Raw genomic sequence first — 23,793 nt, forward strand, 5'->3', positions numbered from 1 at the left:
ACTTGCTAGCTTTGATGGTCAAGCCAGCCCGTTGTAACGTCCGCAGCACCTCCTGGAGATGCTGCAGATGGTCCTCCCAGGTGCTACTGAAGACAGCTATGTCATCCAGGTAAGCTGCTGAGAAGGATTCCAGGCCAGATAATACCTGGTTCACCAACTGCTGGAAAGTGGCCGGAGCATTCTTGAGCCCGAAGGGCATCACTCGGAATTGGAAGTGGCCCTCGGGGGTGGAGAACGCTGTCTTCTCCTTTGCTCCATCGGCCATGGCAATCTGCCAGTACCCTGATGTCAAGTCGATGGTGCTGAGGTACTTGGCTGCTCCCAGCCGGTCAATCAGCTCGTCTGCCCGTGTTATCGGGTGAGCATCTGTCTTGGTGACAGAGTTCAACCCCCGATAATCCACACAGAACCGAAGTTCTGGGGTGGCGCCCGGTGGAACCGCTTTCGGCACCAGAACAACCGGACTAGCCCACGGGCTGCTGGAGGGTTCGATTACTCCCAGCTCCAGCATCTTGGTCACCTCACCCTGGATGCTGTTCTTTACTTTGTCGGACAGCCGGTAAGACTTGGTTTTCACTGGCGGACTGTCCCCTGTGTCCACATCATGGGTACACAGATGGGTAATTCCAGGCGTGAGGGAGAACAACGAGTCGTGCTGCGCCAAAACCTGGCGGTAGTCCCTCTGTTGTTCTGGGGTCAAGGATGGGAAGAGGACAACTCCCTCCACTGTACCATCCTTCTCCTGAGCCGCTAGAAGGTCAGGAAGAGGCTCACTTTCCGCCTCCTCGCTCCCATCTGTCACCATGAGGAGAGCAAGCTCTGATCGCTCATGATGAGGCTTCAGGCGGTTGACGTGGAGCACCCGGTGGGGTTGTCGGGGGGTCTTCAAGTCCACGACGTAGGTGGTCTGGCCTCTTCGCTCCACAATCTCGTACGGACCAGGCCAATAAAAATGTGGGACTAGCCTCGCAAAGGTCTTGTCCTGGCCCAGGTGTCCGGCTAGGGGTATCTCATGCGCCAGTTCCATCAAAAAGGCCCGGTAACACTGGGGGACCACTAAGGCCCTCGAGAACCCATGCACCGGAACCCTTGGCTCACTGTACAGGAGGCCATCCTCCCAATACACGTGATAGCCGCCGGTCTCCTTGTTCGACGCTTGGGCTTCGGCCTGTCGCCGCATGCCTCCAAGCGTGGGGCACTCCTTTTGCGCCCGACAGAATTCCTCCCGGGTAGGACCTCCTTCCACATGCCACTCGGCAAGGGTCGGCAAATCCCCCACGGGAACGACATCCACCTCCATGGACTCCGGGGTTACCTCCGCGGCCTCCCCATCCATCACACGGGGTGTGTCCTCCACAACACTCTCCTCTGGACCGACAGTGGGTTGGGCCGTTGTTTCAGGCTCCAGCCCGGGTTGAGCTTTTTGCCGGGCAGCCGTGGACCGCGTGACTACGCACGTCCACCCTGGTAATCCCAGCATCTCAGTGTGGGCCTTAAACTCCACTTCCTTCCAGGCGGTATGTTCGAGGTCATTACCGACCAGACAGTCCACAGGCAAGGCAGGGCTGATCGCAACTCTCAACGGGCCTGACACTCCTCCCCATTCAAAGGGAACTTGAGCCACGGGATAGTAGCTCATTCTGCCGTCAGCCAACACGGCCGGATGGTACACATCAGGAACAACCTGCTCAGGGGACACCAGCCGCCTCACTACAGTGGTCATGTTGGCTCCTGTGTCCCTCAGAGCGTCCACCTCCTCCCCATTGACCTTCACCCTCTGCTGGTACTTAGCAGTATTCGAGGGTAAGAGCGCCACTGGGACCATCTCTTTATCCCCGAGTGAAACCAGGGTCAGGCCTGTCCACTCCCCTTCCCTATGTAGGGGCAGCTCCAACCCAAGCGCTATACTAGCCACCCCGGGACTCTTGCCACCAGTGGGGGCTGGGGGTCGTTTGCGACGCTGGGGGTCTCCCTTGTAGTGCCCGACCTCTCCGCACTCATAGCACCGGACCACTTTTGGCTGCTGACTCTTGTCAGGGTAAGTGGGTTTTGGGGAACGGTTCTGAGGTGGGGTACCTACTCCTTTCCCAAACTGTCTAGTTTGTGGGTCTCGTGAGAACTCTGTTCTTTTATCTCCCCCCTCCTTCTTCTGAGGGGCGCCCAGTCCACCTTTCAGGCCATCTCCCCCGGGGCCCTTGTGTGACACCCGGGTGCTAACCCAAATATCCGCCTCCTCCGCGAGCTCATGGGAATCAGTAAGCTTGCGGTCCACCAAATGTTGGCGCAACTCCGGAAAACACTTATCCAAGAGGTGCTCTCTCAAAAAAAAGGTTATACAGACCCTCAAAATCTCGCACCTCGCTGCCACGCACCCAACCATCCAGAGCCTTTCGGGCATACTCAAAAAAATCCACCCAATTCTGCGTGGACAGCTTATGGTTGCCACGAAACCTCTGGTGATACCTTTCAGGGGTGAGGCCAAAATGTTTGATAAGCGCCTCCTTCATGGGGGAATACCTAAACTGGTCTGCCTTCTCCAAATACAGGAGTGAGTCCCTGACATCAGGAGGTATATACCGGTACAAACCACCTCCCCAATGTTTCTCAGGCACCCCATGGGCAGTCAAGGCCACTTCATACGCCTCCAACCACCTGGCAATTTCATCCCCCTTGGTGTAGCTCGCTATCACCTCCTTGGGTAACCAGAATCTGGGCTCCTGATGAGCTCCTGGTACGCTGCCACCATTAGGACTTCCTGGCGCACTCAACTGCAATGCTTGCAGCTCCATTTCCTTGAGCTGCAGCTCGTGCGCCAGCTTCTTTTCCTCCAATGCTAATTTCTCTCTCTCCAAAGCAAACTGCTTATCTTCCCTTTCTCTCTCCTTCTCGTGCTCTAACTTGGCAAGCTCCCACTTCAATCGCCTCTCCTCCCTCCTGTCCTCGTACTCCTGCGGTGACACACTCTCCCTAGATACACTGCTCCCTGCCCCGGAACGTCTTCCTGGCAATATATTGTCTGATATGTCAATGTTGAGCAGGCCTGGGTCTTCTTGAGTGTCCTCCTCCCCGTGTGTGACCTGTTCCCCATCCTCTTCTTCCTCTGGGTGGGCCCTTACCCATGCCCTTAAGGCGGTACGGAGCTCTTCTTTTACAGCTCTCGTCCCCACAGGCACCCCCATCCCCTGACAAAACTCCCTTAACTGCACTGCCGTGTACCTATCAAGGTCAGCCAGCTGGAACTCCATTCTGTCAGGTGAGGACCTAGATAACCTGGAAGAAAAATTCTAGGACGTGGGCAACAATACTGGTTCAACACACTCTGTTGCAGGCTAGACAGTGGTGAGCAATTGGGTTTGCTTGAAGCACGATAGGTGTCCAATTAATTGCAGCGCACTCTGTCCCACTGGAGGGTGTTAGGTAGCTACAGGTCCTGGACCCCACCGCTCGCCACCAATGTAAGAACTGGGACCACCAGTTCTCCGGGGGGTAGCATGGCTCGAGCAGGAAGGCAGCCAGGGGCTTGCGTGTAAAGCAGCTACTTAACACACACATCCAATGAAACACATAGTGGCGCAATAATGGAGACCACACCAGTAGTTGTATTTGAAAAATCAAGATCGTTTATATAGGCTTTCAATTAGATCAATGCATTGGTAATTCATTAGCATTTCAGATAAGCATTTCATTAAGACATTTCATGAATCACGTGCAGATTGCATTTCCTGTCAAGGGGTAAACGTTTCATTAAGCATTTCAGTAAGACTTTTCATTAAAATAATAACCAGCTCATCTAAGCAATGAAACATTAACTAAACCCGCCTGTCGCAACAGACTCTTTGACAGGCAAAGGGGTAATTGTATAAACCTGGAGGATCCTACAAGAAGCGACTATAGTATTGCGTGTAAGTAACACATCAGACCTCTCATGGACGCTCTTCCTAGAAGGTAATAAAACATATCAGCAAGTACTTATCAGTCTAACAAGGAACTTCAAAGAACACAGCCTTTAGTCAGCAACTACAAGCCTTTCTTCTTGTGAATACAGATCGTTTGCGACCCAGATCAGATCATCAGAATATTGTCCACCTCTGCAAGAAAATTGAGTACAGTGAAGTGACTCTCCCTCTCATTAACAGGCTTGTAAGTATGGTACACTTTGAACATATCAGGCTTGTAAATATTGGGGAACGTTGAACATATCAGGCTTGTAAATATGGTGCACGATGAACAGATCAGGCTTGTAAATATGGTGCACTACGGTCTAATGAGGAAAGTGTCTGACCCTCCAGCCTCCAAATACTTGAGGCACATTCAAAAGGGGGCCAACAGGGCCTAGTCACAGTTAACCCCGGTGGAGGGGCGACCTCGGGCCACACTCGGCCTACCGCCCTCCGCCCCAGGGAGTTACCTCTCTGCTTCGGCCCTCCGGGGCCCTTGTGTAGGCTGGAGTCGGCGGGAGAAGCTTCCGCCGGTTGGGGGACCTCTCGCGGCCTGACGCGGTGCCAAACGCTGCTACAGCGCACCGGCGCCAGGGGCGAGAAACACACACTGCGGGACCAAGCGGAGGGGCGTTTCCAGCTTCGGGCCCCCTCCGCGATGAATCGTGGCCTGTTCCGGGTGCCGGCCTTAAAAGAAGGGCTGGATCGGAGCAGCCAATAGCTGTGCGGCGTGGCGGGGGTCGTGGCCGATGACGAGGCCGGAGTTCCCCCGTCACGTGCTGCAGGTAGGGGAAGGCCTCAGGCCTAGCGGCCTAGTGATTACGTTGCGGCGGCCCTCTTCTGACACCGGGGGCCGCCGAGGAGGAATCAATGGCACGCCCCTTCACAGGAGCGCCGGGGCAGACGAAGGAGGATACTTCCCGGCCCAGCGCGGCCTCTCAGGGTTTCCGGCGGCCCACTCCTGGCATACGGGGGCCGCCGAGGGGGGATACACGCTCCCTCTGAGGAGATTCCACGACACCCCGGGAGGGCGCGGACGGCTCCGGGCCGTGGCGGTGAGTTGGCCTGGCAATTAGCGCTTCTGGGCACAGCGCTCTGGGACAGCAGGTGAGCGCTTGGGGGCCAACGCAGCACCTCGCAGGCAGGATATTCCCTGAGGGGAAAAACGCCTTGGAATTCCAGTGCCTCACAGGGGACTTCAGCGCTAGAGTCACGAGGGCACAGTTAGCTCAGGGCAGGCAGGATGGTAGCAAATAATAGCGCTTGTCATACAGTTCAGTCAGGGGGAGACAGGTAGGCCCAGTTGTAGGCAGTGGATGCGCAGGGCAGCACAGTCCAGTACCTGGTCTCAGGAAGCAGTTTTCGTGGTGCTTGGATGGTTCTGCGCCCTTAGTTGCTTGTTTCTTGAAGTGGAAGAGGGGGGGGGGGGGTGATGAGTTGAAGGCTTGAAGAATTTCTCCTCAGTCACTGCAGATGGGCCCTGTGGTTCCCTACGACTGGGCCAGATGAGGGGGCTAGCTTTGGACACCTCACCCAGCTTAAGAGGCAGCACCTAGATCCTGTCACTCCCAGTAGCATAGGTTCCTCACTAGGCTCTCCCGCCTAAAACTCCTACGTGGGTTCCCCAGGTCAGTGATGCCCCAACTGACTAGAAAAAGTTCACTCCCTTGCTTATATATGCCCAGGTCAGGTGACCACTCTCTAAGGCGGGAAAAGTCAGGTCCGTCTTCTGGAAGGTTCCAGGAGCTTCCCCACTCTAACTATGGACAGAGCTGGGTGGCTGGCATTGCAACATTGTATGGGGACCCAGCCTGCTCCTGGCAACTAGGGTGCTACACTAAAAAGACCACGCTGCAGTAGCAGGGGCCAGTGGCAGCCATGTTGGAAGTAGAGAGCACCTGCACCCTAACACAGATTAGCTATGAAAAGGTGCCCGAAGACCTAAAGGCCAACAAAAAGTAGGTGGAAAAAATGAGCCAAGGGCAAAAAATCACGGGGAAAGACCACCCTAGGGCTGACAGGTCTAACACCACCTCATAGTAATTAATTTACAGACCCATCTCACATTTACATCCACAGCACATAAATCCACCATCGCATTCCTTGATTTAAACATCAATCATGACAAAGGGAGACTATACACTTCCCTCCATAGGAAACCCACTGAAAAGAACACCCTCCTTTCATACCAAAGTCAACATCACGAGCACTAAGGGATGGACGGCTCTTTGGCCCATTCCTTAGGATACGCCGCAATTGCACCCTTAAAACAGACTACATGTGAGAGGTGGAGATACTAAGGACCAAACTAGTCACAAAAGGGTACTCCAATAAACTTGTATAAAAGTCTCTCAAACGCACCTGGCACTGCCCCAGGGAAGACCTTCTCAAGACAAAAGAGAAACCCAATCTTAACAAGATTGTATGTGTCACCACCTTTGGCACACATGCCAATCAAGTCCACAACCTGATCACCAAAAATTGGAATATTATCCAGAGTATTGATCCTACAATAGACACACCTCTGTTTGCCTACAAACGAGGAAAATATCTAAAAGATCATCTGGTCAGGTCACCACCTTTGGCACACATGCCAATCAAGTCCACAACCTGATCACCAAAAATTGGAATATTATCCAGAGTATTGATCCTACAATAGACACACCTCTGTTTGCCTACAAACGAGGAAAATATCTAAAAGATTATCTGGTCAGGTCATCAACAGACTTAATCATCAACAGGACAAACACACTGACTACTGCATGGGGCCTACCCAAAATGAAAGGACACCACAAATGTGGCAACTGTATTTCCTGCAATTTCACGTTCAATACCAACACATTTGAACATGGTAGTGTAAAACACGATTTACAATCATTCTCTAACTGCAATACAAAGAATGTTGTTTATTGCATATGGTGTCCATGTGGCCTCCCCTATATTGGACAAACACAGCAACCGATCAAGGCTCGCATTGGCCAACATCGCAGCCGTATACGCAGATCGTTTGAAAACGCACCACTTGAGTCTCATTACAATGTAAAAGGTCATACTGCTGATGAAATAAAGTGGCAAGAAATTGAGATTGCCACTCTTCCAGAAAGAGGAGGTGACAGCCTTCAAATACTCCAACGGAATGAATGCCGCTGGATAGACAAGGTTAATTTAATAAATGAAGGGCTTAATTCTGCTGAGGAATGGAGAGGATATGTCACTACCCTTTGCTAACCAACTGTCTGTGATATAACAATTGTGGCCTGAATACACCTGTATGTCATCTGACACCCGACTATGCTTGCTCCAACAGCTTTATTTAATTCATTATTGCAGTGACATTTGAACTGTATATATTAGATCTACTCTCATGAAATACGTGTTCACTAACTAAGAATTACAACTGTGAAATGTCTGCACGCATACAATGTTCAGCATGCGTGGTTGCATATTACAAATACCGGCGAAATTCGGATTTTTGTAAATATATAAAATATATATGTGATTTTACCTTTTCTTCCCTATTTAGTGCCCATTACCGATATTGTGCCTTAATTTCCACCTATTAACAGAATTCACCACTGTCATTAGCGCAGCAACACCACAATTTTGCCAAACCTTCTAGTTCTTCACCTCCCTCTTAGGTCTTCTTTTACTCTTTACTGACCACGGAACCGTAGCCCCGGATTGCTTGGTGCAGCAGTTTTCCTTAGCTAGGTCTGCCTGTTTCCCTTGGCAAAAATAGCGGGAAACCTTGTATATGTCATGTTATGTTATGTTATGTTATGCTGTTTTGTAACGCGCTCAATTACTGCCGGAGTATCCTGGCGCGAAAAAGAAGAAAGAAATTAAACAGCCAACACTACACAGAAAAGAGAACTAAAAGGCCAATCTAAACAGGTGAGTTTTCAAAGCTTTTTTTAAAGCACCAAAGTTAGCAATAGCACACAGAGAAGAAGGAAGCTCATTCCAAGCTAACGCGGCCTTCACCGCCACTGAGTGCCCTCCCAACTGGACACGCCGAAAGCGGGGAACCTGCATCAGATGTTGAGCAGCAGAGAGCAAGTCTCGGTTGGGAGAGTACCGAATGAATCGTTTCTTCAAGTAGGCGGGACCCTGCCCGTTGATGGCTTTATGAGCCAGGGTCAGAATTTTAAAGGTAATCCTTTGAGGGACTGGCAACCAATGCAGGCTCTGCAGGTAATTCCTAACGCTGATCCGGCTGGAGATATTCCCCAACAATCTAGCGGTCGCGTTTTGGATCACCTGGAGCCGCCTTACCAAATAGGCCGGGGAGCCACTCAGCAGAGCGTTGGCATAGTCCAGACGCGAGACAATTAAAGCTCTCGCTACTGACTCTCTTGCCGAGGCAGGCTATATAACAAACCTCTCTGTATGAGAATCTTTGTCATTGTACCCGATCAAGCTGACTGACGCTGCTTTTTCTGAATCTACACGCAGAGCACTGTCCCGCTTTTCTAATCTTCTACCGAGGTAAGTAATAGCACATCCAGGCCGCTTAGCCCTTGCCCTCAGCCCTTCTTTTAGCATACTGACCTCTATATCATTATTATTTGAATTGCCAGACAAACTCCCTGTGCATTGTCGCTGTTAATCCACAAAGGGATTTTACAATGCTACGGCTGTGGCGTAAAATGAATTGAGGCCCTCAGGCCTACCTACATACCCTATTGGATTGACAGCCTGTCCTCACATTGAGGTAAGAACCTCGGTGAAACTTGTATTTGATTATAAACAGCGCATTGTCCAATTATCAGTAATTGCAACATTCTTCTTTGCTTCCTTTCTCACAATCATAGTACCTGGACGGGTCCTCATGTGAGTAAACCCTCTATTCTTCACGTGTGGCACATCATTTTCACAAGGCTGCGCAATCATAAATTCAGGTACCTTTTATCCAACTGCCTTTATTTTCTTTTTTTCGCATTTGTGCCATTATATGGGCCATATGCTCTTTTTATTTCATTCCCATTTAGATGTCCCTTCATCAATAGTCCTGAAGAGACTCCACATTGTTTTTAAGGTCAAAACGTCGTTGACAAACAGAAGCGAACCATTTTCCCAGCACATATCATTGTATATAGCTGCTGTTCACATGCTACAACTGTCCCAGCTCGCACAGAACATTTGGAGATGGGTCATTCCACAGAACATATATCTGTTGGCAGATCACCTTCCAGGAGTTCACAATCAGATAGCAGATCTGTTGAGTCGGCAGACACAACAAATTCATGAATGGGAACTACATCCGCAGGTTCTTCAACCATTCTTTCACAAGCGGGGTCATCCAGACATAGATCTGTTCGCCACACACAAAAACGCAAAATGCCTAACCTTCGCCGCCAATTTTCCACACCCGCTGTCCAAGGGCAATGCAATATGGATGAACTGGTCAGGAAGATTTGCATACGCGTTTCCGCCAATACCACTAATACCATTAGTAGTACGCAAGCTCAGACAACAGTCTCTCAAACTAATCCTAGTAGCTCCCACATGGGCACCCAACCATGGTTTACCACACTGCTAGAACTATCTCTAGTTCCACACCAAAAGCTACGACTAACTCCATCCCTGCTAACGCAGAACCATGGAGACATCCGACATCCAGACCCAAATCAACTGAATCTGGCGATCTGGCTCCTGAAGTCTTAGAGTTTGGTTATCTTAACCTACCACCAGACTGTATGAACATTATTAAAGAGGCCAGGAAACCTACTACCAGAGCTTGTTATGCTGCTAAATGGAAGAGATTCGCAATTTATTCAACACTAACCACATTGATCCCTTGGATGTCTCCATCCAGAATATTATTTGTTACCTTTTACATTTACAAAGGTGTAACTTAGTATATTCATCCATACGCCTGCACCTTGCAGCAATTGCAGCATATTTACAAAACAGACAACATCTGTCTCTTTTCAGAGTGCCTGCAATTAAAGCATTATGGAAGGATTAAAAAGAATCATCCCTCCCAGGTTGCCACCTTCTCCAGTATGGAACCTAAACGTTGTTCTTACAAGACTCATGGGACCCCCTTTTGAGCCTTTACATAAATGTGAACTGCAATTCCTCACGTGGAAAACAGCTTTTCTTATTGCTATCACCTCTCTTAGAAGAGTAATTGAAATACAAGCATTTACAATACAAGAACCATTTTTACAACTACATCGTAACAAAGTGGTTTTTAGAACTAATCCAAAATTCCTTCTAAAAGTCAGAACTCCTTTTCATTTAAACCAATCTGTAGAATTACCTGTGTTTTTCCAAAACCCAAACTCTGTAGCAGAAAGGGCTCTACACACATTAGATGTTAAAGAGCTCTTCTCTACTATATAGATAGGACTAAGTCTTTTCGAAAAACAAAACAACTGTTTGTGTCTTTCTCTCCACCTCATAAAGGCAACCCCATCTCTAAAGGTGGGATTGCCAGGTGGATTGTAAAATGTATACAAATATGCTATCAAAGCACAAAACGTACATTAACAGTTCCTCCTAGAGCGCACTCAACACGCAAACTAGGAGCCTCTATGGCTTTCTTAGGAAACATCCCCCTAGAGGACATATGCAAGGCTGCAACATGGTCTACAACACACACCTTCACTAAACACTACTGTGTTGATGTGCAAGCCAAGCAGCAAGCTGCAGTAGGCCAAGCTGTCCTGAAAACTCTCTTTCAAACTACTGCAACAGATACCGCCGCTAGGGGAGACACTGCTGCACAATCGATGCTAAGTGTACAATCTGCAGCTCATATGCCTCGAACGGAAAATGCTACTTACCAGTATGCATCTGTTCTTGGCATGTAGAGCTGCAGAGTTGTACAAGCCCTCCCGCCTCCCCGGGACCTGTATCTGTTCCAGTTTTATCCTACTTAGATGCACATGCATGGACTTCTTTTTTCTTTACTTCTACTAACTCCATCATTTCCCATCATGGCGAAAAACAATCTAAGGATGGAGCCGATGCCCATAGTCACTATCGTCCAAGGGAGGAGTCACCTATCTCGTGACTACAAAGACTTCTTCCAAGATGACAACATGCAATCATCCGAGCCCACCACCAGGTGGCGATCTAATGCTAAGTGTACAACTCTGCAGCTCTACATGCCAAGAACAGATGCATACTGGTACGTAGCATTTTCCTTACTGGTAAAGTCGGATTTAACATTACTATTTTAGAAAAGCTACTTTTAGAAAGTGGACTTTTCTCTGCTTGTACTGCTCTTTGTGCCTTACACCCTGTCCTAGTACACGTCTGGGCTAGGTGACCGACCCCTTTGTGTATTCCTTCTAGAGAGCCACAGACACTGCAAGAGTTGGGTGTGATTTAGCACTTATCTGCATCCTGATGGGTCTTTCTGGGCAGATGGGTGGAAGGTGCCCTCTCTTATCCCTCACAGGGTAGTAGACTGACCCCATATAAAGGAATGATAACTCCCTTTGGTAGTCTGGAGTGAGTGCTGGGATTGAAAGAGATACTGGTGAACTTCAAAACCACTCTTTGAAGTTTCCCTCACATATAAGGCCCATTTGGACGTAAGTGCTGAGTCTCGGGCCCCATCAAATCCGACTCTTTTGGAGCTACATAGAACCGCTGTCAGAAGAATTGTGGTGCTACACAAAAGACTCAACTGGAGTCTTGGTTACTCCTTGAGTCCACACTCCGCGATAAGAGGGCGTCAAGGAAGGATCATATACCCTTGCTCTGCCTATGGCATCTTTACATTGAAAGTGTAATCTAGAATTTCTTCAGCACACTTGTCTATGTGGTGAATTAAATGTCTCATTAAATGCCAATAGAATTTCGTGATGGACACACCATTTAAGCTTATCCAGTGTTTTTTTTTCCCAACAGGTGAAATAAATGCAGTAATGAACAAAAAAAGTGAAGAAATTAAACATCAGTTGTGTAGGAAGTAACGTAAAAACAGTGCACCTTAAAATTTCTTCCATTGAAGGCTCATGGCTCGCCAAAGTCTTTCTACAGCAGAAAATCCAAACTTCCCAATGTGGTCTGTACGTGGCTCTAAGGGATCACCTGATAAACATTCACAAAATAACACACTGACATACTGAAGCAAGTCTGATTAGGTTCTCACTACGAAGGAAGAGCTAACCTAGATCAGAAAGAACACACAGAAGAGAAACCGTATGAATATCTAGAAATTGACAACGCATTTATTAGGGAGAAAAAGCAAGTGCAACATCAGAAAGTCATACTGGAGAAGAACCATATTGATGGACTGACTGTGGAAAAGTTTTCTTTGCCGTGAAAGCCATAATGCAGCATCAGAGTGTCCACGTAGAGGAGAAACCATATAAATGTACAGAATGTGACAAATCATTTATAACAAATAAAGATCTAAAACGACATCAGAAAATCCACACTGGGGAGAAACCATATAAATGTACAGAATGTGACAAAGCATTTGTAACAAATGGATATCTAAAACGACATCACATAATCCACACTGGGGAGAAACCATATAAGTGTACAGAATGTGATAAGGCATTTAAAATAAATGGATTGCTAAAGCAACATCAGAAAATCCACACGGGGGAGAAACCATATACATGTACAGAATGTGACAAATCATTTAAAGCAAATGGAGTCCTAAAACGACATCAGAAAATCCACACTGGGGAGAAACCATATCAATGTACAGAGTGTGACAAAGCATTCATTAGAAAGTCACATCTAAAGGAACATCAGAAAGGCCACACTGGGGAGAAACCATATCAATGTACAGAGTGTGACAAAGCATTCATTAGAAAGTCACATCTAATGTTACATCAGAAAGTCCACACTGGGTGGAAACCATATCAATGTACAGAGTGTGACAAAGCATTTATAAGAATTGCACAGCTAAAAGAACATCAGAAAATCCACACTGGGGAGAAGCCATTTCAATGTACAGAGTGTGACAAAGCATTTATTAGAAAGTCATATCTACTGGAACATCAGAAATTCCACACTGGGTGGAAACCATATCAATGTACAGAGTGTGATAAAGCATTTATAAGAAATGGAGGGCTAACACAACATCAGAAAATCCACACTGGGGAGAAACCATATAAATGTGCAGAATGTGAGGAGGTATTCATTAGAAAGTCACATCTAATGTTACATCAGAAATTCCACACTGGGTGGAAACCATATCAATGTACAGAGTGTGACAAAGCATTTATAAGAATTGCAAAGCTAAAAGAACATCAGAAAATCCACACTGGGGAGAAGCCATTTCAATGTACAGAGTGTGACAAAGCATTTATTAGAAAGTCATATCTACTGGAACATCAGAAATTCCACACTGGGTGGAAACCATATCAATGTACAGAGTGTGATAAAGCATTTATAAGAAAGGCACATCTAATGTTACATCAGAAAATCCACACTGGGGAGAAACCATATAAATGTGCAGAATGTGAGAAGGCATTCATTAGAAAGGAACATCTAATGTTACATCAGAAATTCCACACAGGGGAGAGACCATATAAATGTACAGAATGTGACAAAGCATTTATAACAAATGGAAACCTACAACAACATCAGAAAATCCACACTGGGGAGAGACTATATAAATGTACTGAATGTGACAAAGCATTTATAACAAATAAAGATCTAAAACGACATCACATAGTCCATACTGGGGATAAACCATATAAATGTGAGAAGGCATTCATTAGAAAGGCACATCTAATGTTACATCAGAAATTCCACACTGGGTAGAAACCATATCAATGCACAGAATGTGTCAAAGCATGTATAACAAATCGACAGCTAAAGCAAAATCAAAAGGTCCAAACTGGGGAGAAACCATACCAATGTACAGAATGTGACAAATCATTTTTAATCAATGGAGATCTGAAGCAACATTGAAAAATCTCCACCGGAGAGAGAACATTCAACTGCACTGAATGTGAGAAGGCATTTATTGGAAAGTAGCATCTTATGCAACATCAGATAGTCCACGTAGGAGAGAAACCCTATGAATGTGCATAATGCAACAAGATATTTATTACTAGGCAAAGATAAATACTACATCAGAAATTCCACACGATATCAACTCAGGTGCTACTCTTATACAAAATTCAAGTGATATGTCTAGTATTGCACCCATACCTCCTTCTCAATGTATGCTGGGAACTGTAGTTCAGCCATGTATTCAATCTGATGCCCATTCGGTCTCTCTCCTGGAGCAAGGCTCTAATCTGTTGTTTGCGAATGGTACAGTCATTACTCCAGAGTCTGGTCTCGATTCAAGGGGGTCAGAGAGCACTGAGGCCACGGATACATTTTATTCAGTTTCGGATCATTCATCAGCGGAGGAGGATCCGGAGTTTGATGCTGAACTTGAATGGTCTGACTACGAAAGTGAATCAGGGGATTAGCGTCTTAGTGAGGCTTCTAAGGATGTGAATGCTGCGAGCGCTGTTAATACAGTTCGTAAAGCCCCCTGCCCCAAGGGATTGATAAATACCACCTGCCTACAGAATATAGTATTAGACCAAGCTGTAACTAACAGTGGAGCTACACCTGACAATCCCTCTGGCTCGTCAACAGAAACCTGTGAGGAAGTTACCCTCTCAACAATTTACCAAACTATCATCAGCCACAGTGAGGCTACAAGACAGGAGAACATTCGTACACAGGGGGCGTGCCGTAGAATGCAGAACTCCTTGCGCCGAGTGGTGAAAACATGTACTGACATTGCCTCCAGGGTTGGGGAAGCTGAGGGGCGGATTTCGGCGTTAGAGGATGCAGTGGTGGCCCAGAAAGAACTCCCAACAGAGATTAAGGAACAACGTACTGATATCCTATGGAAGCTCACGGACTTAGAAAATCGAGCGAGAAGAAACAACTTAAGAGTCTTAGGAATCGAAGAAAATATAGAAGGCGAAGATGCTAGGCAGTTCATAGTCGAGCTCTTTTCGGAGGCGTTCCCAGAAGTTACACAATGGGACTGGAATTTAGAAATACAGCGGGCACACCGGTTTCCATTTCAGCAGCGGCAAACCTCAGCTTCTGGTACCAATAAAACCTTCACACGCGCCATCCTGATATGCTTCAACAATTTTCTCGCATGTGAGAAAATATTTGATCTCGCCAGACCTGATAAAAAGCGGACTGCGAAGGGATGTCAATTTTTTGTGCAGCCTGGTTTCTGTCCAGCTACAGTTGAGAGGTGATGGCACCTTCGTCAGCTAATGCCCTTTTTCCAGGCTAAGGGTGCTCAAGCCTTTCTACTCTTTCCTTCTAAGTTGAAAGTGATCTGTAAAGGTCAGACTAAATACTTTACATCAGAGATATTGGCCAAGGAGTTTCTTGGGACTATCTAGATTGAACTGCCTTATTTAATTTAACTTGTTGCACTAAATTCGGATTGACTCGGGATGGGATGTTTGCTCACTTTAAAGATTAGTGACTTTAGATGACCTGACAGATAGTTTGCTAGATTTTCTCTCTTTGGCTTTTTTGTTTATCTGGCGGTCCGGTCTTCCATAGTGCTTCAACGGAGGGGGGGGGGGTCTCCGGTTCCGGGAGAAAGTGGGTCTCACCAACCGGACCATCAAAAGGACCATGGTCCAATTGCTCTACATGGGGGGTGGGGGCGAGGGGTGTTGGGAAGGTGGGGGGTGGTTTCGGGGAGGTTTGAGGGGGGTTTGGTGAGGTTCGGGGGGGTGTTTTGGTGGCAGGTGCTCAGGAGGCTGTTTCTAGTATCTTTTTTGTGTTTAGGAAACCTGATTGATGCGCTAATGACTCAAATATTGTCTACACTATGTATATTCTTGTTCAGAGGTCCAGTAATTTTTCTGTACAGTACTAATAGTAAATCGAGTCTTGTTGGTTGTTGGTTTTTCTACTTTTTGAATGGGGTGGGGTAGGCTACGCTGTGTCACATGGAATATCTGTGGTTTGAATGATCCCAAGAAGCGTAGGATGTTTTACAAGATTCTCCAAATTCTACAGGTCGATCTAATTTGCTTACAGGAGACTCATATCCCGTTGACTAAACGTAGCTGGTTAAGATTTCCTGGATATGAGTTGGTTGCCTGTTCTAGACAAACATCTACAATCAGGAGTGTAGCTATTCTCCTGAAGAATGGGGTTGGATCTATTAAAAGGGTGAAGGTGGATCATTTTGGAAGATGGGCAATTATTGAACTCTTGCTGAACAGATCTCCATTATCAGTCTGCTCAATATACGCTTCCAATTTAGATGATCCGCAAGTTCTCAGGAGCCTAAATTTGGAATTAGTGGGATGGCCCCATCCAATATTATTTACTGGCGACTTTAATATTAATCTTTCTAATCAATCTAACTTGTCGTAACTAGCCTCAAGTATTCAAGGCTCTCCAAATTCTTTTGTTGGACCATGGTCTTATAGATCTATGGCACTATCACCATCAGGATATGGGTGGATATACATTCTATTCTGCCCCACGTAATAAAATGGTACGCCTTGACTATGCTTTTCTTTCGGATCAAAATGCCTCTTCGGCACACATTGAAGTTGCCCCCAGGACCATATCCGATCATAATCCAATAATTATTGATCTCTCATGGGACCGTCCTACTAACCAAATTAGGCCATTGACTTTCGAGAGCAAGCTCCTTATAGATCAGCAATATCAGGAGCGTTTGGCTATTTGGATTCCAGAATTCTTTAATATTAATAGGGGTACCTCTTCTGATTCTATCGTCTAGGATACATTTAAAGTGGCTTTACGTGGGGAAACTAAAAACTTTGCCTCCCACCGTTGGAAACCAGCACAGCAACACACTAAAGATAGACTTGAAGAGTTGCAACAAGCTGAACTTGAATTGTGTAATAATATCCGCCTGGGCCACGATGTATCCAATAGTCAGAAAGCGGTCACTATAGCTAAGTCTAATCTGTTAGAACCTTTGTATCAAGATTTAGCAGCCAAATATGTTCAATTTCGTACGCTAATGTATGAGTTTGGGGAAAACTCAGGCAAGGTTCTTGCAAAGAGACTGCAGCAGAGGGCTATGGCGAACCGAATTGTCCGAATTACAGACCAACAGGGCCGTCTGCAAGAGACCCCGGCGGGGGTCCTTGATGTTTTTATGAGCTTCTATACCAAATTATATACAGAGTATCCTAGCATGGCTCAAAACCAAGTTGGTCTGGATGACTTCTTTCACCCCTTAAACACCTAGCGGGTAACAATGGAACAGAATGAAGTCCTTTCAGCACCCATTAGCTGGGATGAGGTAGAAACCGCTATTAAATCTCTTTACAACGGTAAGGCTGCTGGCCCCGACCTTATCCATCTCGAGTTTTATAAGACCTTCTCACCATTGTTCAGACAAGAAATGTTAGCGGTTTTTAGGGCTGCCCAACTTGGGGTTGTTCCTGATTCTTGGCGCCGGGCCACCATTGTGCTGTTTAAAAAGAAGGGCAAAGATGAGCTAAACCCTGCCTTATATCGGCCGATTGCACTCATTAACACAGACAGTAAGATCAATTCTAGAATTCTAGCTTTTAGACTAGCTCAAGTTATAGTCCCCTTGGTCTCAATCCGGCAGCATGGTTTTATTCCCAGAAGGGACACAACAGATCACATTCGGCGCGTCATTGCCCTTCTTGATTGGGCTCAGGCTACGAGCTCTCCCCTCGGGGTGATCCTGTTGGACGCCAAGAAGGTGTTTGACAGGGTCTCCTGGGGGTATCTTTGGGCGGTAATGCGTTGGAAGGGATTCCCTCCCGAGTTCATCCAGGCCCTCCAGGCGCTTTATCTGGCTCCAACCGCCGCAATTCGTATCTCAGGGAAAGAATCTGCCTATTTTTCTATCAGTAGGGGAACTAGACAGGGCTGTCCCTGTTCCCCCCTACTATTTGCCCTGTTCATCGATCCCTTCCTGAGTATGATCGAATATTGCCATGGGATTGCTCCAGTCAGGGTTCGTGGGGTGGACTACAAGGCATTGGCGTATGCCGATGCTATTGTTGTACTAACTGATAGTGTTGGCTCTTCTTTTTCAGCGTTAGAGAGTCTCGCGGCTCAATTTGGTGCTATGTCTGGGTATAAGCTCAACATCTCAAAGACCCAAATAATTCAATCCTCAGCTATGCCCCTCTCGCATGTTTCTATAACCAAAGAGGCCACATACCATGGGGTTCAAATTTCCGCCGATGTTGATCAGATTCCAGACCTAAATTACCTCCCTGTAATTGATTCGCTTCATAGGAAACTTGAGAGAATGGACCATCTGCATCTTTCTTTATATGGACGTTGCAATATCCTGAAAATGCTTGCTCTCCCAAAGTTCTTTTTAGGTCCACCCCACTCTTAATCCCTAATTCAACATTAGTGAGAGCTGATAGAATATGTCAACGGTTTTTCTGGGGGGTATCGCAGGCCGAGAAGGCCCGCTAAATGGACATGTCTCCCCCGGGAGCGAGGTGGCTGGGCCGGTCCTAATCTGTTATATTATTATTGGGCCGCCTTGATTCAGCACTTTGGCCTCCCCCTTCTTGGGGATAATGTTGAGATTTCAATCTGTATGTCCCCATCCATTTATGAAATAGCACTTGGGGATGCTGCCAAGTGGGTTATAACACGTGTACTGGAAATCAGTTATTTAAAAAAAAACTAATTTAAGATCTGCTGGGCCTTATTCTCTGTATGGCAGAAAATTCGGTCTCGTCTGGCTATTCCAAAACTTAATCATTATACCCCATTAGACGCCTCTGCCTAGCTTCCTCCAATATTTTATGATGGTTTGATGATGAAATGGAGGTCTTTAGGGTTGAAGGGAATTGGTGATTTAGTCCAGTCCGATCATTTGGCCCCTTTTTCTTTTTTGAAGGGGAAATTTCACTTACAATCTAGCTATTTTTTTTTTTTTAATATTTACAGATTAGAAGCTTTTTCGACACGAACCTCTCCAGGAACCCCTATCTGTATGTTAAGATCAATTTAATTGAACCAATTCGGAAGGAGTCTAGAATTAGCTCTCTGTACCAAAGTCTTTTGTCTGAACTTCCGGATGACCTATCTGCTCAGAATGCAAAGTGGGCTGCTAAATTTGGTGTTCCAATATTAGACCTGGAATTTTCGCTTGAATTAGCTAGATCCGTTATTGTCTCTGGCTCACTGCGCACTCAAGGTCATATGGCCATGTTTAACTTGTATCATACCCCTGCAAAGATAGCTAGTTGGGGGACTCCTAGATCAACTAGCGGGGGCTCTTGTCCTAGATGTAAAATGGGCTCTGCTGATGCCATACATATGTTCTACTGATCCAGCGGCCTATAGAAAATATATCATAAACAACGCTACCCAACTTCATAACCTATAAACAAAATTATATACTAAATTATGGACCCATTTATAAACCTGACATATTTTGGGCCTACTGAATCAGGTGGTCAGATTAAATCTATATACACATTATCTACAAACTATATACAATTTTATACATCTGCGGAAAGAATATTGTCATTAGAATAAATCCTAACCATTTAAACGACCACCATTGGCGACGTGATCTAGCTAATAGTAACCTACACTTCTGAATAACCAAGACCAGCTTGTTTGTCAAAAGTAAGATTTTATTTACTAAATTATGGTATTTTAATTGATAGTTTTATAAAAGTTATTTATTAGCATTGAAGCAAGCATGATTGTAAAGAAACGTGAGAAAAATACAATTTAAGCAAGTGAATCAAAATTAAAGTAAGTATTTAAAGTTTAGCATTTCTAAAACCTAAGTCCCTAACTGAGCTAAATAGATAGAAATTAAAGTAAAGTTCTTTGAGGATTCTTACGTGCTCCACACAATGTCCGACAGCACTTCACCCTCATCGGAAAGTCAGAAAGCAGCAGCCAGCCCATCCCTAGGGGCATGACTTTTTATACCTTTCTACACTAACTAAACTACGCAAAGGAAAGTTTTCAGAAATCTTCGACGTCCCATTGGCTGAGAGTGACAAGTGACATGTCACCCATTTTTCAAAAGTTCCATTAGGTCACGTTTCTCAAAGACCATTGTCTTTTCCAAATGCAACCAGGAGCTTCCTAGGTTTGCAACAAATGTACATTAATGTTCTCACTGCTTCCAATTGACTTCCGCGGATGCCAAGTTAAGGGCTGACAAAATGTTCTTTTTCGACCTTGACCACGTCCGACAGAATGATGATAGCACGTCAGTTTTTGCTTTGTGAATGCAGCTTTTGACGAACACTTTATTTCAGAATGGGCGTCTCGTGACTTTTGCAGAAGTAAAATTCAGCTTTTTGTAGCTCGAGCAAACTAGGCCCAAAAGCAGGCAACTTATGCTTTCTAGTATAAAACAAACACAAGAAAAGTATTAATGTAAGAAATAATGTAGATTCTGTATCCACCCCAGGATTTACTAATTAATTAACCCACCCAATTAATCTAATGTTACCTAGCAAATGCAAACAAATAAAGCAGCGTTTATATCTACCAGTCTTCATTAATCTATGAGACTTATGTGCACCTAGAATAGTAGAAATGACATCACACAGACAAGGAAAAGCAAAACAAGCACATGCTTCTTTTAAGTTTGCAGCAGTTAGTGGTGACAAAAACGAAAACAATAAATTATTTTATTATTTTGCACGAACAAAAAGATGTAACAATTATGCACGTTTATGAGCACACATGTTAGTCCCCCCACGTGTAAAGTTTAATCTAAGTTGTATTAGCAAGACATATCACAAATCATTAATATTATTATTCATGTTATGGAAATGTGACTTCACGAGTTTAAACAAAATTTTGTTTTCTATCTCGCTCCATCAACTCCCTCATCTGGTGATTAACAAATCACCACACCAGCACCCAAAATTTTGGTAATTTAAATTTCTGAGAAATCGATTCAAATTCATTTGTATCAGTAATCCTAAAAGTCTGTTTCTGCATAATCTTTGGAATTAGCATAACGCTCTCTATGTAACTCCTGTAATTCGATCTCCCTTTCTTCTTCTTTTCTAAGTTTATAGATTCTTTTCTTTTCTTTCAACTGCTTCTTTCTTTTATGGAACAAACAACCTATTTTGGTCAAAATAAAAATGAATATTATTATAATCAAAGGTGCCAAAATCTTGCCAAGAATTGAACTTCCAATATCGTGAAACCAGTTTTTAATTGCTTGGAACCTTTTTGAAAGTTTCCCTGTAAAATCATCTTCTTCTAAAGGAATTATCTCTGAATGCATTTGTGTAATATTCTTGATGTACATTTCAATATTCTTACTTTCGTCAGGTATATATGTGCAACAATGTTGTACATGTAAAATGCCACAGACTCCTCCCTCTTTTGCTAGGAGTATGTCTAAAGCAAGGCGGTCTTGAATTACCATAGATCTAATTGCAATAACTTCAACATTCACTAATTGAAACCCATCAGCTGTGTCAGTTGATAATCTATCAACTATAGTGGATAATTTTCTGATTCTCCCTGCATTTAAGGTTATACCAACAAAAGGTATTACTGCTTGAAAAATATCTCCCAGAACTTCAGTAAAAGTTTCTCTTTTAACTCTATTTACATAATTATGAATTTTAAACAATCCTTCTGAATCTCTGTCAACATGAAACACTTTAGGAAAAACAATTCCCACATAACAAATTCCATACCAGTGGTCTGGAAGGTTGTAGTAGGGTTTGTCACCACAAACAAAATAAATCCCAGGAAAGATTGGATCCTTTCCACCTTTGAATCCCCAACCTCCCAAAATCTGATAAGTATCTTCACAGTTACTTGCACCTACAAAATAATTATCAAAAAGTGTGTTATCTCTCCTAATGCAAAGTTTTCCACTAACTGGTTTGTCTATGTGAATTGCAATATTTTCAAGCATTTTGCCATTTAACTTCTCATCCTCTTTCTGCCAGAAATTAGACTTAGTCTGCTTGACTAATTCATTCCTCTTATAAATTGCTCTTCTCTCCTCAACCATATTCAAAAATTTCTTTCCTTCAGCACCTAATTTGCAAGTTAGATTATTTTTATAAGCATACTCATAAGTAAGTTCGTTAGTAACAAGGAAAAATTCTCTCATTTGCTTTGCTTTCTTGTGCTTATTTAAAGCATTTTCAATCTTAATATTTGCAAAAATTTCATCATAATTTGAATAGTAATATTCTAAACGTCCAGTTTGATAAAATAAGCTAGTTAACACGCTACATGTTACAGCATAAGTGAGAGGAAGCATATTATATGTTACTCCCTCAGAAACAGAAGCAGGTAACTTAACGCAGACGTAGCAGTCTTTTGCATCCATTACCTTAACATATTCACTCAATAGCTTTGTGAATGTATTACTTGAAAAATCACTAATTGATTTATCTTGATGAATGTTAGGCTGATGATCAATAACTTTTGCAGACGCACTATGTTTAGTTTGGCTAACCAGAGCTTTGCTTGTTATGTTAACTTTGTGTAATTCTCTATTCATCTCCAAAGGGATAATCACAGCTAAAACCAACCAGAGCAGAATTAAAATGAGCAGACACACCAGAGTCATCTTACAGCATCTTTTAAAAACAGAACACTTTGAAGTGCTCTCCTTAACATAAGGCATTTTTGGTTAGTTTAGCCTCAAAATAAAACAAAATAAAACAAAATTTTTAAAATTCTAAATTTATATTTACACCCCCCTTTTAAAATATTTTTTTTTTTTTTTTTTTTTAAACCCTAAACAAGATTTCTTCGACCTTATGTCATACATAAGTTTTCTTCAACTAAACAGTTTTTCTTCGACCTTGTGTCAACTAACAAATTTTCTTCAGCCTTTTGCTAATTTAATATTTTTGTACTTCAATCATTGTTACTAATTTCTTGGATTTCGTTTTCTTCTTCACTACTATCATATATGTCAATAACAGGTGGAATTACTAAGTAAGTCCACTCAGGAGACTTGTATTTTTGGTTTGGTCTTACTATTCTTTTTCCTTTTCTCGATATCACTTCAATTTTCCTTCCAACTCCAACTTCTTTTCCAGGACTCTTTTGACTACTGATTTCTTCGACTTGTTCTTTTGGTTTCTTGATCAATCTGACTCTCAATCTTCCACCAGGCCAGTAGTCTGCTTTTCTCACGTACTTCTTCTTTGGTTCAGAATTATTTGATTCTGACTTCCAAGTCCTTTTCTTTCTGTTTTCACTTTCACCATCCACGTCACTTTCTTCAGTTTCGTAGTCTGAAATTTCAATTGACTCAGGAACTTCTCTATTCGGCAATTTCACTCCTTCAGGAACTTCACTTTGTTTTCCATTACTGGTACTCGGTAATTCGTCTTCCTCCTCTTCTTCAATTACCCCCAACTTCCCAGATTTCGGATTTCTATTCCTTACTCCAGAGCTTGTTCTCTGCCTTTCGATACTCTCCTGGTCTGAAACTTCTTTTTGTTCTGCTTCTTTGTCTTCGATAGAGACAACCGAATCCTCAGTTATCTTTCCTTTTAACAGATTCTCTTCACCTTCAGAATCTATTTCAATTATTTCCAAGTCTTTTCTTGTCAAATTTCCATTCACTGGCACAGTTTCCAGATGTCGACTTTCTTGTCGATCTTCAGAATCTGGATTTATTTCACCTTCTGTTTCGCCTTCTGCTTCAGAATCAGAATCATCTGTGGTATCACTTTCAACATCAGAACTCTCAGGAGTTGGTACTGGAATAGTATGACTAGGATGAATCCAGCGTTTCAATCCTCTGCACTTTACAGCATTAGTAGTGATCAAAATTATCTGCCTAGGCTTCTGCCATCTAGGAGCTAGACAATTCCTTCTCCGATGTACTTTCGTTCTGACCCAATCGCCAGGTCTCAGATCATGTGTC

The 23,793-nt window shown here is 44.3% G+C and overlaps 1 protein-coding gene across 1 annotated transcript in view; it reads left to right on the plus strand.

Annotated features, from left to right (window-relative positions):
• The window catches only part of LOC144805603 (uncharacterized), a 56,460-nt gene extending 36,062 nt beyond the window's left edge, over positions 1-20,398 (plus strand). The window contains exon 2 of the mRNA XM_078672127.1: positions 11,808-20,398. Within this exon, the coding sequence (XP_078528253.1) occupies positions 12,234-13,682 (1,449 nt within the window). The 5' untranslated portion in view covers positions 11,808-12,233 and the 3' untranslated portion in view covers positions 13,683-20,398. The remainder of the gene's footprint in view (positions 1-11,807) is intronic.
• The last annotated feature ends 3,395 nt before the right edge of the window (positions 20,399-23,793 follow it).

This window comes from Lissotriton helveticus (genome assembly GCF_964261635.1).
Source record: "Lissotriton helveticus chromosome 1_1 unlocalized genomic scaffold, aLisHel1.1 SUPER_1_unloc_16, whole genome shotgun sequence".
Classification (NCBI taxonomy): domain Eukaryota; kingdom Metazoa; phylum Chordata; class Amphibia; order Caudata; family Salamandridae; genus Lissotriton; species Lissotriton helveticus.